Source organism: Herpailurus yagouaroundi, unplaced genomic scaffold (genome assembly GCF_014898765.1).
Source record: "Herpailurus yagouaroundi ecotype Mexico unplaced genomic scaffold, PumYag 184, whole genome shotgun sequence".
NCBI lineage: Eukaryota > Metazoa > Chordata > Mammalia > Carnivora > Felidae > Herpailurus > Herpailurus yagouaroundi.
The window spans coordinates 28,856,069-28,872,415 of record NW_024412415.1 but is presented as its reverse complement, the minus strand read 5'-3'; the positions used below and the strand labels follow the sequence as shown (position 1 = coordinate 28,872,415).

The 16,347-nt window shown below is 39.9% G+C and overlaps 1 protein-coding gene across 9 annotated transcripts in view; it reads left to right on the top strand.

Annotated features, from left to right (window-relative positions):
* The window catches only part of HERC1 (HECT and RLD domain containing E3 ubiquitin protein ligase family member 1), a 190,220-nt gene that overhangs the window by 164,059 nt on the left and 9,814 nt on the right, over window positions 1-16,347 (top strand). For all 9 annotated transcript variants that reach the window (XM_040492922.1, XM_040492920.1, XM_040492927.1 and 6 more), the window contains exons 59-71: window positions 122-223; window positions 1,307-1,480; window positions 2,978-3,271; window positions 4,527-4,592; window positions 4,751-4,876; window positions 5,655-5,793; window positions 6,851-7,032; window positions 7,726-7,881; window positions 8,591-8,713; window positions 9,953-10,055; window positions 11,596-11,765; window positions 13,135-13,273; window positions 15,218-15,387. In XM_040492922.1, coding sequence (XP_040348856.1) covers window positions 122-223; window positions 1,307-1,480; window positions 2,978-3,271; window positions 4,527-4,592; window positions 4,751-4,876; window positions 5,655-5,793; window positions 6,851-7,032; window positions 7,726-7,881; window positions 8,591-8,713; window positions 9,953-10,055; window positions 11,596-11,765; window positions 13,135-13,273; window positions 15,218-15,387 — 1,944 coding nt within the window. The remainder of the gene's footprint in view (window positions 1-121; window positions 224-1,306; window positions 1,481-2,977; window positions 3,272-4,526; window positions 4,593-4,750; window positions 4,877-5,654; window positions 5,794-6,850; window positions 7,033-7,725; window positions 7,882-8,590; window positions 8,714-9,952; window positions 10,056-11,595; window positions 11,766-13,134; window positions 13,274-15,217; window positions 15,388-16,347) is intronic.

Below are 16,347 nucleotides of genomic sequence, written 5' to 3'. Positions count from 1 at the left end.
TGAAATCATTGTTGCACTATATGCTAACTTGGATGTAAATTTAAAAAATAAAATGAAAAAAAAATGTAAATAATGACTAAGGTTAAGTAATATGTACTGATATAACTACTTCTCATTTTAGGATGGCTCTGTCTTGCAAACTGTAGTGATAGGCTCTGGAGCTATTCAGACCACAGTATGGATTCCAGATGTCGGGGTAGCTGCTTGCTCAAATAGATCGAAGGTACTTTTACAATTCTCTAAAATCGTAGGGGATAAGTCTATAAGGTACCTTAGAAATCATAGTCTAAGTAGCCTGCTTTACAGGGGAGAAAACTCATATCCAGAGGGATTATTATTTGCCTAAGATAATACAACTATTTTGTGACAGAAGGAAAACTAGAACCCAGGCCTCCTGATTTATAATCTAGTACTCTTCTTACCATACCCTAGATTTTGGCGAAATGCCTAATCATCAAACGACTTAAGTTCCATTGGAAGTTATAAAGTGGATTTTTACTTTCTGCCATGACTTTTGAGATAACAGTAAGTTGTTTCAAAAGAATTTTCTTTAAAAAGTAGGACCACAGGACCACCCCAAAGACCTTTAACTCAAGTATACAAAATGTATCTTGACTTTCAAATTTAATATTCTAGTTAAAAAAATACTTACTGCATACACACACGCACACACACAAATATGTATACGTGTATACATACTAGCCCCTTTCTGCGAAGTAAGTCAGAGATGACATTATCTCCTGCAGTCTTGCTCTTCATACCCTTAATGAATAGAGCCAATGTGCTGCTTTGGTTTATATTTTATGTAGGTAAAAGATACTAAAATTGAGCTCTAAACCTGTATAAACAGTAAAATACAGACTCAGAGCCAAGGCAGTAGTGGCCTTTATAGATAAATCATAGAGCCACAGTTAGAGCCGAGCTGCTTGTCCTGTAGATGTGTCCCTCAGCAGACAGAGTACTCCTTCCTATAGTACCCCTGTGGTCATGTCAGACTTTGGAAGTATACTGGGTACCTTTTCCTGCAAGTCCTATGAAACAGCAAAGAATTAATGTTGTCTCTTTAAGGAGCATCAGCAAAGCCAAGGTAGCTCACAGATTTTATGGTTCCTATTCACTGGTTTTTACTTAGCAAAATTTAGGATGTTTTGAAGTCGATAAGCATTAAAGGTACAGCATAAAATGTCCAGAAAGCAAACGTGTTTAATGGAATAACTGGAAGGATTTCATATATGAATGGTAATAGAATGATCTCTCTTTTATCTTTTATTTAAATAACTATGTGGCATGATTTGTTTTCCAACAGGATGTTTTGGTCGTGAATTGTACAGCAGAATGGGCTGCCGCCAATCATGTTTTAGCAACCTGTAGGACAGCACTGAAACAGCAGGGTGTTCTGGGATTAAATATGGCTCCCTGCATGAGAGCATTTCTGGAGCGGCTACCCATGATGCTTCAGGAGCAGTATGCCTATGAAAAGGTAACCGATTACACTTGCTACAGATCTGCACATGACTGCTGCTCCAGCATTGAATTGCATAGCAATTAAGAGCATAAGGTCTAAGGAAAATAAGTGGGGCTGTTTGGTAGAATCAAATAAAGTTAAGTCATGTCTAGAACAGTTGTTGAATAATCCTCAGCCTGCTTTTACTTTTAGTGGGAGTAAAATTTTAAAATAACCCTCAAATTTGTATAGTGTTGGTATAATTTCTTTTCAGATTACTTATTCACTCCAAAACTTCTTAAAATACCTGTACCTTCAGAGTATCATCTTTTGTGACCCATAAATCTATTTTTGTGTGGTTTTGCCATCCTGAACTTGAGAGATGGGGGTGGATATGGATGTTGGAGTAAACGTTCTGTGTATCAGATGAATCCATGTGGAAAGTTAAGTAGAAGAGCTAAGGCTGAAGTGAGTAGGGTCCTTAAAATACTAGAATGAGGAATAATGGAATTTGGAGCTGTAGCCCAGGCTGTGATACTGTGTAGTCTGTCCTCCAGACCTCAGTAGTCACTGTGTGCTGCCCCTAGGCAGAGCCGTTTGGTGTTATTTCCTTCTTTTTCAGCCAAGCTATATAAATACAGTCAACTGTTACTGTGCCCGGTTAACTTCACTGATGCATTTGCCTAGGTTCTCTTTTCTGAATTACTCAGAGTCTCACAGAATTGTTCTGCCACAGTTAGGGAGGGCCACAGAAGAGCGATCTCCTTTGATGGCTACCAGGATTCTCTTGTAAAGGAGGAAATGTGAGAAGGGAGGAGGTTGCCTTGGTTTAGTTACTTGCTTTTTTACCTTTATTATCATTATCATTATTATTCATGAAAAACTATAGAGTGAAAATATACTACTAAATGCAGTGTGATGTGCTGGATTAGATCCTGAAGCAGAAAAGGGCATTAGTAGAAAAACCAAATAAAGTTCTGTGGTTTAGTTAATATTGTAGCCAATATTAATTTCTTAGTTTTGATTAATGCACCATGCTTATGTGTTAACATTAGGGGAAGTTAAGTGAAGGATTTACAAGAATTCTTGTTCTATCTCTTGTAACTCTCTGTATATCTAAAATTATTTCAAAGTAAAAATCTTAAAGAACTGAACTTTTTCTTGTTTTGTTTTTATTTTTTAAAGTTTTATTTATAGTTGAATATACAGAGTAATATTAGTTTCAGGTGCAAAAGAATAGTAAACTTAAAAAATACAATTACAGATTTTCAGAATACAGCAGGTTAATTCTTTTGAAAGAGGACATGTGTGAGCGGGGGAGGGGCAGAGGGAGAGAGAAAAATCTTAAGCAGGCTCCACGGCCAGTGTGGAGCCTAATGCTGGGCTCAATCTCACGGCCATGAGATCATCACCTGAGCCAAAATCAAGAATCAGACACTTAACGAACGGGCTGAGCCATCCAGGTGCCTGGTAGGTTAATTTATAATATTTGGTACAGACTCTTCAACTTAACATTCTTGTATTTCCTCTTAGCCTCATGTGGTTTGTGGCGATCAGCTTGTTCATAGCCCCTACATGCAGTGTCTGGCTTCCCTCGCTGTGGGACTGCATTTGGATCAGCTGTTATGTAACCCTCCAGTGCCACCACACCACCAGAACTGCCTCCCTGACCCAGCATCCTGGAATCCAAATGAGTGGGCCTGGTTAGAATGTTTCTCAACCACCATAAAAGCTGCTGAAGCCCTGACCAACGGAGCACAATTTCCAGAATCTTTCACTGTTCCTGATCTAGAGCCTGTTCCAGAGGATGAGCTTACATTCCTAATGGTAAGCCTAAAATTAGCTGCTGTTATATGCAGCTGAGATTGTATCATGGATGTTTAGCAAGTAGCAGACCTTCAGGATTTCCTAGCTTGGATAGCTGGAAGCATGCCCTTAGATAAACTTAAAATGTTTTGCTTTCAGATAGTCATTTTCAGTCTTATGGCAGCCCTCTATGGTGACAAAGATTGTTTATAGGAGAACTGTGAAGCACCTGTAAACTTGTTGGTTTTCAATGACATAGTCCCATTTTTTCTCCATAGGTGCCACGTTTACTACCTCATTTATACATATTTTAGCATCTTTTCCTGGGTCATCTTGTGAGATTTATTCCACATAAAGACTCTGAATTATTTGACACTCTAATCATGTTTTAATCTCCATAAAGTAAGAATATAGAAGAGCATTCCAGTTGTTATTTCTTATTCTAATTGAGAGTGTCTAGATATAGAAACTGTGATGTAGATAAAATGCCTATGTAGATAGTGCAGGCCAGCGCTTGCTCTAACAATATATTTGCTTAATTAAGATTTGTACATACAGGGGGCACCTGGGTCAGTTAAGTCAGTTAAGCATCCGACTTTGGCTCAGGTCATGAACTCGTGGTTTGTGAGTTCGAGCCCTGCATCAGGCTCTGTGCTGATAGCTCACAGCCTGGAGCCTGCTTCGGATTCTGTGTCTCCCTCTGTCTCTCTGCCCCTCCCCTGCTCATGCTCTGTTTCTCTCTGTCGCTCGAAAATAAATAAATGTTAAAAAATGTATATATATTTGTACATACAAACATTTGAATACATAAATATACGGCATAAAACAGAAATATGAATTGAGGGAAATTATCGAAGTATAGGTCATTTATTTATAGATATAAAATATAATTTTAATTTAAGAAGAGTCCTTCTGAGCCCATTTGCCCCAAATTTGTCATTTTGTAGATGAGGAAATTGAAGCCTGGAAAGATGAAGTGACCTGCTACTGCTGTACAGCTAGTTCGTGGGGGTGGTGACTCTTGTACCTGTCGGTGCTCAGAAAACATAAATGGTTAGCTTTGAATCACCATTGTATTAGTGATAGTGATAGTAGATAGTAAAATTGTTTATGATAAAGGAGAATATTAACATGCATAGTCAAATTTGGTGTGATTGTAAAACTCCTCTTAATTTCTTACAGTATTACTAAGTTCTTTTATGGAAAGAAGACTTAGTTAAGCAAAGACACATTTTGATTAAGCAAGATTCATCTTGGTGTTTATTGTGTCTTACAGGATAACAGTAAATGGATTAATGGCATGGATGAACAAATTATGTCTTGGGCAACATCCAGACCTGAGGTCAGTAAAGATAACTAAATGGTGGTTCTCAGTAAATCTTCTGATTTTAAGTGTGTGTTTGTCACCTGATGTCTCTCTTAGAGGCTGGCACATACTTGAATGAATGAATGAATGAATGAATGAATGAATCTAATTTTGAGATGATTGTGGTTTTCCAGGACTGGCACTTGGGAGGTAAATGTGATGTCTACCTGTGGGGTGCTGGCAGGCATGGACAGCTTGCAGAAGCTGGAAGAAATGTTATGGTACCTGCAGCAGCTCCCTCATTCTCACAGGCCCAACAGGTAACTACTGGGTAAAGAAATGGAGAAGAAACTTGGGAACTAACAATTCTGATTCCCTTGCCGTTAAAAAAAATTTTTCCATTGTGTAATCTGTGGTGAGGAATAACTGAACAAAGTCATGTATAGCCTCCAAATAAAAGATTTCTAGGGTTTTTGTTAATTTTCTAAGTTTTTCTTGCTTTCAAGTGCATCAGCATTAGACCTGCCTAGTACATATTTACAGAAGTTAACATGTTCCTAATTATTGATTCTGTTTGAGGGCCATTAACTTACAGGGATTTTTAGCTAGATTTCTTTAACACCCCTCTCCTCTTCTAATAATTGTGGTACTATATTCTCAAACCCTTTCTCAAGCCACTGCTTTCTTACCCATTCTTCTCTACCTTAGTGAGTCCCAGGATGCGTTACTCTTTCTTGTGTATATCTCCTCAGGCTTCTGCTTCTTGATGATCTCTAGCCAGTCTTTAATATTTCCCCATCATCCTTTCCGCTGTCTGTTTTGTTAACATTATTATTTTAACACCGCACAGCTGGCTGAAATTCCTGTAGATCACATAGTTCTAAATGATTTTAAATAGTCCGATGAGCCTCCTACACCTCCTTAAGTAAGCAGTTTTATAACAATCAAGGGCTTGTAGGAACCCCATACTTATTTCAACTCATCCCCTTTAGTGAAAGGATAAAATAATTAATACAGGCATCCTAAGAATATGTAGAATCATTTTAAGTGTTAAGGCTGTATAATGAAGGATAATATAGTTCTGTGTTTCTTTACTAGGTCATATGTGGTCAGAATTGTACTTTTGTCATCCAGGCCAATGGCACAGTCTTGGCTTGTGGGGAAGGAAGTTATGGCAGATTGGGGCAAGGAAATTCAGATGACCTTCATGTGCTGACAGTTATTTCAGCCTTACAAGGTAAAATTATTCTCAATTAAAAAGCTGGTCAGAAAATATGGACTAACCATAGGAATGTTTGCTTATGTTGGAACTCATCTCAAACCTTTGCTGGATAAAGTCATAATAGGATTTTCACTTATTTAGATTCTCATTTAGGATGTACAGCCTGATTTCCATATTTTAAGCTGTTATTTTGCAAGCTGTTTTTCATGGCAGTGCTAGAATTCAATGATATAAATATTTTAAGACCCATAAAGATTGTTGTAAACAAATTCTTATAAAATTACAAAACTGAAATTAGGCAACTATTAATAGCAATAATCATGCATGTGTTTCCTTAAGAGTAAAAATCAGTTTCTATGGATATGTGCAAATGTACGAAAGACTTTTACAGAGTTCTCAGAGTGCTGTCAAAGACTGTCAGAGTTCTCTGACTTGGAAAAAGTATATCCCTGGAGAAACCACTGCAGGAGCCCCTGGCTTGTTCCTTAAGTCAACTTTTACTGACTCCAAAGCCTACAAGAGAGCAAAGAGGGTTTTTGTATTAAAAGCATACAAGTAATAATGAGTTGAGAACCAGTTCCGAAACAGTTCTAAGTTCTCTTCCTTGAGATCTAAGTGTGAAGAACACAGCAGTGGGGACGGGAAGGTGGGACTCCTGGCTGGAACTACCACGTCCTGCCTCTAGGACCTTGCACAAGCTATACTAGACCTCTTTGTGACTTGGTTTACCCATTTGTAAAAGTGGTGATGATAATATCTGCCTTGTAGGTTTTATGTGAAAATAGAGAAGAGATAATCCAGGTAAAGCATTTATAGGAGTGGCTAGAACATAGTCCTTAATGACTAACTGTTTCCGTCACCCTCCTTTCCTTCCTGGTCATCATTATTTTATGGGACTGCTCTCAGTTTACTAAGTTATGGCTACAAATGTGATTTAAAATTAAAGACATTGTTTTTATTACTGTAGTGCAGTTTTGGTGTTTTTCCATTCTAAGAGTATTCTGTAGCAGCTGTAACTAAAGAATTTTAACATCCAGTGATTCTTGTTGGGTTTCTTTCTGCTCTGTTCCAGGATTTGTGGTGACCCAGCTGGTGACATCTTGTGGTTCTGATGGTCACTCAATGGCCCTGACTGAAAGTGGTGAGGTCTTTAGCTGGGGAGATGGCGATTATGGCAAACTCGGCCACGGGAACAGCGACAGGCAGCGGCGCCCCAGGCAGATCGAGGCCTTACAAGGAGAAGAAGTGGTGCAGGTCAGGCAGGACATGGATAAGTTTGCCTTTGAATGAAAATATACTAGCTGTTGAATAGGGTTCTCAAATTCATGTAACAGGAGATAATGGTAAAAATACATTATACAATCATTACAAGAGATCCACTGTTTCTGGTTGTTCATCCTTGACTTTGTCAGAAGTTTGAATGGGCTTTGGTGTTAGAATGGAGTCCTTTTTCCTGAACCAGCTGGTTGGCCCAGGCTGGGGTACTCCAGGTCCTTGGAAGAAAAACAGTGGGGTTTAGCTTCTGCCCCATAGTTCTGGACACAGTATTAGTTTGAATGAAAAGCTTTCCATTTACCATTATTGTTACCAAGGCTGAGTTGTACACATATTCTGGAAAGTCAATTAGTGATTAATGTAAAATTGCCTAGCACTTTAGCGTTCACAAAGCATTTCCACATTTACTATTACACGTGGTCTAGGTCATCTGTACACAGCTACAGGATAGCAACAGTTCTTCCAATGTAGGCTCTTCAGCTTGGTCTTCCTGAGGATGATGAGGTGATAAGATTTGAAGGAGCAGGAGGGCCACTTGGGCAGGCCTGGTCTTGAAGACCCAGAGTTGTCAGTGAAGTTTATTACTATATTATTACCTGAAAATGACGGAGTTCTTTATTTCTTAGTATACTCTCTTCTTAATTTTTTTTTCCTTCTTGGTTCTGTCTGTAGATGTCTTGTGGCTTCAAGCACTCAGCAGTGGTAACTTCAGACGGCAAACTGTTCACTTTTGGGAATGGTGACTACGGTCGTCTGGGTCTTGGAAACACCTCTAACAAAAAACTACCAGAGAGAGTGACTGCACTGGAGGGATATCAGATTGGACAGGCAAGGAATAAATCCATAATATGTTTCATGGTCGTAGATTCGTATTTCCTCTGTGTGCACTCTGTTCTTTCAGGAAGACTAGAATCACCAGTTCTACTTAACCTCATGTACATTTTGTTTGGCGTACTTGATCATTTGTCATGATTTTTTTTCCCAATGTGAAAATTAACATTTTAAGGCAAACAATGTGACCAACATATAGAAGCCTTAATTCAGGATATGAATGTTTTAAAAACCCCTCTGTAGTACAACTTGATATAAAACCTTTAAACAATACAGATTTTTGTCATTGCTGTCTGCTAGTTTTGAAGTAGATGGCTGAAGTGCAGCATCATGGGTAGCTACTGCTCTTAAGCAATATTGTCCCTGTCCTGTATACATTGAGACTATCTCTGAACAAGGAGATATTTTTATCTTTTCCTGTATCATTCCTCAGATGTATAAATGTTTTTAGTCATATGTACTTTTTCCTCTTTTATGCTCTCTGATTCTGAGTTAGCCACAGGTATTTAAAGGATTTTGCCTTGAAAGAAAAAGTTATTTTTTTCTTTGTGGACATTAGGAATTTTTTCTTACACATTTTGGTTAACATATGCAGAAAGTCCTGAAATTAATAAAAATACAAATATATATAGCCGAAGTCTCGGAAGCGGGTATGTGGTTTAGGTGCTATGCGTTTGTCTTACTGAGTACCCTGTTATTTCTCCAGGTGGCCTGTGGTTTAAACCACACTTTGGCAGTATCAGCAGACGGCTCCATGGTGTGGGCTTTTGGAGATGGGGACTATGGAAAACTAGGCTTAGGAAATTCCACTGCAAAATCTTCCCCTCAGGTCAGTATTGTCTTTGTGTCAGTGCCTCTTTTTACTTGGAAAATCATTTACCTTTAACATTTTAGTAAATTCGTAATGAAATTTGGAAACTTCTATTACTTACTCTTAAATGTCCAGCATTTTGGATCTTGGTTTTAAATAAGCCATTAATTGCTAAAATGAATGTAAAAATTCTGCATGGAGAAGCCTGTGTCTCCATACACAAGCCGAACAATGTAGCACTATCTCCCATGTAGAGAAGAAATAGTTATAAACATGTCTCCAAGGTGTCTTATGGAGGGAACCATGAACAATCTTTTGTAACCTTATGCTTGCAGCTGCCATTTTAGCTTATTATTATCACTGAATTATAGAGGTATATGCCTCCTTTTATTTTTATTTATTTATTTATTTATTTTATTTTTTTTTTTTTGAACGTTTATTTATTTTTGGGACAGAGAGAGACAGAGCATGAACGGGGGAGGGGCAGAGAGAGAGGGAGACACAGAATCGGAAACAGGCTCCAGGCTCCGAGCCATCAGCCCAGAGCCCGACGCGGGGCTCGAACTCGCGGACCGCGAGATCGTGACCTGGCTGAAGTCGGATGCTTAACCGACTGCGCCACCCAGGCGCCCCTATGCCTCCTTTTAAAAAATAATAAAAAAGAAATGCAGAAAATAATAAATTAGAAGTTAGTATGTTACAGGTTTCTTGGCTCTGCAGAAGACCTTCTGTGCAATTCTTTTAGTGGGTTTTCCTAACACGTTTAACAAGCAGCATGATTTACGAATATTTAATATGTATCTTCAACTCCAGATGCCCTATCATATATAGTCTGTAACATCTTGATATCTAGACTGCTGAATATTCCGTTAGGGATGTGGAAAGCCAGGAAACCATCTCTGGGGTGCATATAAAGCAGTTATTATCACCTCTGAAAGTAGAAAAAGCCTAACTGGGAGCAGCCCGTGGACATGGTCTTGCAGTATTATTTAAAAGGCCACAGGATTCTCTTTGGTCTCTGTTGCCTAGAGAAATGCTTTCACTCACCTGGGGTCCTAGGGATTTTAGTCAAATGCCCCTGTCCCCATCACTCCCTTCCACAGATTCAATTTAGGAGTGTGAATTTGGGTGGAGACAGGTAGGTGACAATTAGTATTTTTATTAGTAGACAATGCTTGCTTATACAGGCCAGTAGGCAAATTCAAAAGTGTTCTTATTTTCTTTTTAAAGTATGTGCTTTACGCTTATATTTTTCAGAAAGTTGATGTCCTTTGTGGAATTGGAATAAAAAAGGTTGCTTGTGGAACTCAGTTTTCTGTTGCATTAACCAAAGATGGTCATGTGTATACCTTTGGTCAAGGTGAGGCATTTTCCAGGCAATACTTTACTTGTCTTGTGTACACATGTATTACAGAAACATTTGCCTTCCAGTTTTACAGAAAGTGCTCTAAATTGAGTTGTGTTTTGTTCTGGGTGATGAATGGCCACTGTGACCTTCACTCACTAGCTACTTTTCTGCTCCTTTTTCATGAAATTTGTCATAAGGACAAACTCTTCTCCCCATTGATAGTCTGTCATACCAGAGCCTTTGATCCTGCTAGAAGAGTTCCTGCCAAAGCCCTTCCCATCCTCCTTTCTTCTCCCTCCACTGTTCTGCCATAAACACTTCTTGACCAACAGAGCTCCTCTGGATCCTGTCTGATTCCCCAGCCCTCTCAGGGACTGGGGATTCAGGTCTTAGGAATTCACAGGCATTCAGGGTTCAGATCTTGAGTGGTTTGTAGTCGAGTCATCCACTGTGGGATTCCCTGGCAGTATATTCACCTTCTTAAATCGAACTTCTTAGCAAGTTGTAGTGACTGAGGAAGGTGTAAGGCAAATGTGAGGAAGAGGAAGAGGAATGAGGTTTCTAATCTTGGAAGAACTCTAATGCTACTAACTGAGGACAGGAAGCTGGTTTGGAAGTGGGTAAGAACTTAGTTAAGGTCATACTGAATTGGAGCCATATACTCTAGGTATATGTATGGAGATGTCTAGCAAGTTATTGGGGATTTGGATCTGGAACTCCAGAGAAATTGGATATGGAGATGTAGGTTTGCATAATGCACAATAATAGTACTTAGAACCATGTTAACAGGCTCAGGAAGCCCACGGAGAGTATAGAATAAAAAGACTTGGATGGAATTCTAGGGCAGGTGAGCACAGAAAGAGGACTGGGGAGAGTTGGCTTTGAAAGGGGTGAAAGAGAGGTTGCCAGTGAGCCAGGGTAGTGAGAAGTCTCTTCAGGGTGGGAGGGGGCTGAGGCCAGGTCATCAGAAGGTTATGTGGACCTCCAGGGGCTGGAGCCTGAGAAGAGGCTGCTGAGAAGGGGCAGTTAGGAGCTGCTCATGGCTTTTGACAGTACAGTCTCAGTGTAGTGGTGAGAGTGGAAGGTAGGCTGCAGGAGGTGGCCAAACCAAACAGTTCTAGAGGCCATGGGGTAACAGGGGCTGGCCTGCACTTTCTAGAAGTTTGGCAGCAGAGGGAAAAGGAGAAGTTGGCTGGCAGTTTGAGGACAAGGCAAGTTGAGCAACGTCTTTTCTTAGAGTACAAGAACTGTAGGGCCTTTCTTAACTACCTGCCAATCCTCTCAAATAGGAGGATACTGGAGGTGCCTCTTGGTTTGAAATAAGCTGCTAATTTTAGATTTATTTATTTTATGAATAAGGAGTCTGTGACATTTTGCAAAGAAACAATTTCAAACTTCATCCGCCCAGAATCCAGTATACCTTACCAGAATAGCAGCTTTGGCTCTAAAGAGTTCTATATGTCATCGCCATTCCACCAGAAAAGTTAGAGAACTCATTAGAAAACATAAAGGACTGTTGTATGCCATCCATAAATTTCCTCTATTTCTTCAGATCGCTTGATAGGCTTGCCAGAGGGGCGTGCTCGCAATCATAACCGACCACAACAGATCCCTGTGCTGGCTGGAGTGGTCATCGAAGATGTGGCGGTTGGAGCTGAGCACACTCTTGCTTTGGCATCAACTGGAGATGTGTATGCCTGGGGGAGCAATTCAGAAGGGCAGGTAAATATTTATCTTGCTTGCCTCATATTCTAGAAATCTGACAGTGTTCCTCGTTTGGTAAAGGGATAAGCTAGGAAACTCATAAGATCTACCACGATGCCTCACACATATCACTTTGACACGGACTGAATTATTTGTGAGTCCAGTTGTGTATGTGTCTCTCTTGATTGTGGCCAAGTAGGCATTACACCATGGTTTTAAAAAAAATCTGATGGTATAGCAAAGCAGTTAAGGGAATTAACTGAGTATGTGTGTGTATCTACACTCATTTAAGTACCTGGCACATAGTAAGCAGCACTTTAGGGGTATTTGCTATTGGCATCATCATGATTTTTACTATGGTAATGGGTGAGATTAGGTCCTAGGAGCATCAGTTAATCTGGAAAATGGAAAGAATGAACCCATACTTTTATGTTTAATAATATGACATAGTACTGTACATAGTATGGTATCCATAGTATATTTGCGTTTCTGCAGGAAGTCTTGTCATTCTTGTTCTACAGAGGAATAAACTGAGCCTCTAAGAGCTTGAGAAAAGATTCAAGAAGTTGATGTATTCAGCCTACCTTATATATGGAGGAGACACAGATTTGGGTGGGAGATGTCTAGGATGCCTGCTGCTACAGTGGCTTTCAGCCCTGCGTGCAGAGCCACATTCCCTTCCTCCGTAAATCCTCTCTGGGTCTGTCTGCCCATAGAGCCAGAGGCCCTCAAGTTCAAGGTCTCCATTGTTCATCGGTGACTCTGTGGTCACCTCATCACTATGTTAATAGATGAGGAAGCTGCTCATCATTGTGGTTTGCATGCACAGTGTCTTAATGAGAAGAGAGTTGATGCTGAAGACATCTTAGGGAGGTCACTGGCAGGGTCTTGACATGATTCTCTCTAATGATGTCAAGGTGCTTAGCTGCTGAAACACTGGGTGTCCAGTCACACCCTAGGAACAGAAACCTGGAGATGAGAATCTGCTTCTGTGTACGTTTTTATAGCTGTTTATTTATTGTTACCCAGGCATCCCATCTTAAAAGGAAATCAGTGTGTTTTAAATAAAAGCTGTGTAGATCATTCTGTTATTTTTTTAAACTATTCATGAATTAATTTCCTCTCTAGAAGTGGAATCCAAGGATGTGTTCAGTCATTAAGACTCACTGCTAGATTTGGAATAGCCTTGTTGCAGCTTGGTTTTTAGGAGACAGTCTGAGCTGTGAGGACTATTCTGATAGAGACAATCAGAATTAACTTCATTTTTTTGATGTTGGTTAGTACAGATATTTATTTGTATCTGCTACCACCTAAGGCAGATCTCATCATCTTGACTTCCTCTCTTTCTCTTTGTAATTGGCTCTGTATTTTTGTAATTTATTTCCAGCTTGGCTTAGGCCACACCAACCATGTTCGAGAACCAACCCTGGTAACAGTCCTGCAAGGGAAAAATGTCCGGCAGATCTCAGCTGGCCGCTGCCACAGTGCTGCATGGACAGCGCCACCTGTCCCGCCAAAAGCACCCGGTGAGGGATGAACTACCCTTCTCCTGCAGCTTCTCTTTCAGCAGTGCCCAGCTGCTCTGTCTGCTTGCCATTTTCAGACTGCATCGAGGCATCATTCTGAAACCGCCAGGCCTCCCCACCCAGCCAAAGCAGTCTTTGTGCTGCCAGCACTGTAAATACTTTGATAGCAGGTGATTCTCCTGCAGACCTCACACAAAGCACTCCCTCTCTGCACCCCGCCAAAGAAAAAAACCTGTCACTTAGGCAAAAATGTACAATTTTAGAGCAGCAACTAAGTGTTTTTTCATATTTATATGAAAGAAGTGATGAATCATAGCTTTCTAAGGCTTGCTGTTAGGAATAAAGATTAAAAGGTCTGAGACCATCTGTCAAAATCTTCACACACCCCCCCCCCAAGTTAACCATTTGAAACATGATGTCTGTGCACTGACACAGGAAAAAAAAATGTTGCCATTTTACTCCAGCATGTAGTAGGACCGATAGGCAGTTTTCTACCTTTTTGTTTATTATTAAATCCTTATAAAGCTACAAAAACATATTAAGAAAATGTGTATTTGTGTACTTAACATCCTAGCAAGTACTGTCCAGATTGGGTCCATCTTCCATTCCCTGCAAATGTGGGGCATTTATCATTCTTAAGCATTTTTTTGATATTGGGGCTGTTTCTCTTCCACGCCCTTAAGCCTGTTATTTCTACCATTCTCTGGTGTCTAAGAGACTAGAGTTTCCCTAAAGCAACCTTGTGCCTGGGAACTCAGTATCCTCTTCCCTTTTTGCTGACCTCTACTTCTAAGCCAGAGGTCCCTGGGGAAGACTCACCATAGAGAATTTTTTCTTCTAGATAGGTATCCTTAGAGAGCAAATAAGGACTGCCAAGTAGAGGCCAAACAAGCAGGAGATGGTTTCTGATTAACAGAATCTGGAATGAGCAGTGCTATGCACACACTGACAATTCCACATATTCAGGGTCCTCTTCATCTTCCAGAGAGATTTCACTTGCACTTCAGGAGAGAGGCTATGCAGTGTGGTGGTTAAAAGTCCAGACTCTGGAGCCACATTGCCTGGGTTGAATCCTAGCTTCTCCACTTACAAGCTGAATGAATGATCTTCAGACCCAGTTTCCTTGTCTGTAAAATGAGGATAAAAATAGCCCCTATTGTAAAGGGCTATAGGATTAAACAATTTGTGTGAAACTCTTAGAATAGTGCCCAGCACATAGAAGTACTCAATGTTAGCTTTTACTAATAATATTAATAAAATTAACTAGAATAAAAATAAGCTGGGAACTGAGCTGTACAAATCTTTACACAAAACTCAAATAAGTAGGGTGTTGTATGTTTACTCTTTTATGCATTTTTAATAAGAGGTTCACCATGAATGTGGTCCTTACAGTCCTTCTGCAGAGCTCTTATTCCTCAGTACAAAGCCTTCATAAACCATGCACCCATAGCTTTCCTTCTGTCATGGTCACTTTCTCTCAGATCCCTGGTGAGTGTGGGAAGTGACTGCTGAGTTGCCCATTTCCGTTTTCCAGAATTGCCTACCTAGTCCTGGCTTACATCTTGTGTTTTATGAAGATGGGAGTTACTGAATATGAAAGGAAGAATTTGGGGTGTTTTTGTTTTCTTGTGAAGGAACTGTTTAGGCCCCATAGTTAAATGGAAAACTAAATTAAATTAAAAGTTTCCATAATGATAAATAAAAAAGATGCTTTAAAAACCAACACACATGCATCAAGAAATAAAGGTGAATTGATGGAGAGAGGAACTGATAAATATGTGATATGGCAAATATAGACAAATAATAATTAGGGAACTTAGGTGGTAGGAATGGGTGTTCATTGTACACTTATCTCACCTTCTCTGTGTGTTTGAAAATTTTCCAAATACTCAAAATGAAAGCAGTGCATTTTCCTTTGTAAGTGTCCATTTGCTCTCTGGGCAGGTGTGTCGGTACCTCTGCAGCTGGGCCTGCCCGATGCGGTCCCCCCCCAGTATGGGGCGCTGAGGGAGGTGAGCATTCACACTGCAAGGGCCAGGCTCCGGCTGCTCTACCATTTCTCTGACCTCATGTACTCATCCTGGAGGCTACTGAACCTCAGCCCCAACAACCAGGTAACATGTTGGCTTGGGAAGCACTGCTCTCCAGGTCCCAGGAAAACACTTTTTACTCTCAGCTCCCAAAAGATGTAGAAAAGGCAATAGTTCTGTTTCCATTTTGTTGCTGGTTTAGCGATAGTCCAGATACTGATAACTGTGTTGCTGGACACAATGCTTTGGTTTGTCCATAGCTCAAGGAAGTATGAATGGCTAAGCATGTATTTTCTGTAAAGTCCAATATGTGATGTGATTTTTAAAACTTAAGCACACACAGATGTTAGCACCACAGTCTAAGTGGTTCTGTAATGAATCTGAGACACTGGGGAGACTTCCTTATCTCCTTACAAATGAGCATTCTGGGTCCTTTGGAGGAGATAAAGTAAATCTGGCTGGTTTGACTGCCTTTGTAGGACAGTCAGTAATTTAGGAAGAAAGCAAGCTGGTTATGTTGGTTTGTTTGCGTAATGTATAGACATGCCTGCCAAAATGTGTCACAGTTTGTAAAACTGTTAGTCAGAAATCTTTGGGTAGCCAGTCATGGGGCATATGAGAGATTTGACAGATCATTGTTAGAAATAGGTGATCAGCCAGGCAACAGAATACTGGGCAGCACTAAAGAAAATGTTAGAAAACTGTTTGTAATTCATGGGAGAAATGTTGATAAAAAGTTAAGTGAGAAAAACAAAAAATTGTATAAACAGTATGTTCTCAACAATGCAAAAAATGCACACACGGAAACTAGAAGGAAATAGATGAGAGCGATAATGTAGATTATGGATGACTCATTTGTGTGCGTGTGTGTGTGTGTGTCCTTTTCTGTATTTTCCAAGTTTTAAAAAATGATAATCATGTATTTTATCAGAAAAAAGTATTTGTAAAAAGTTAATACTATCCAGGTTTATACTTTTTTTTAATGTTTTTTTTGAGAGAGAGTGCGTGCGTGCGTGTGTGCGTGCTCAAGCCGGGGAGGGGCAG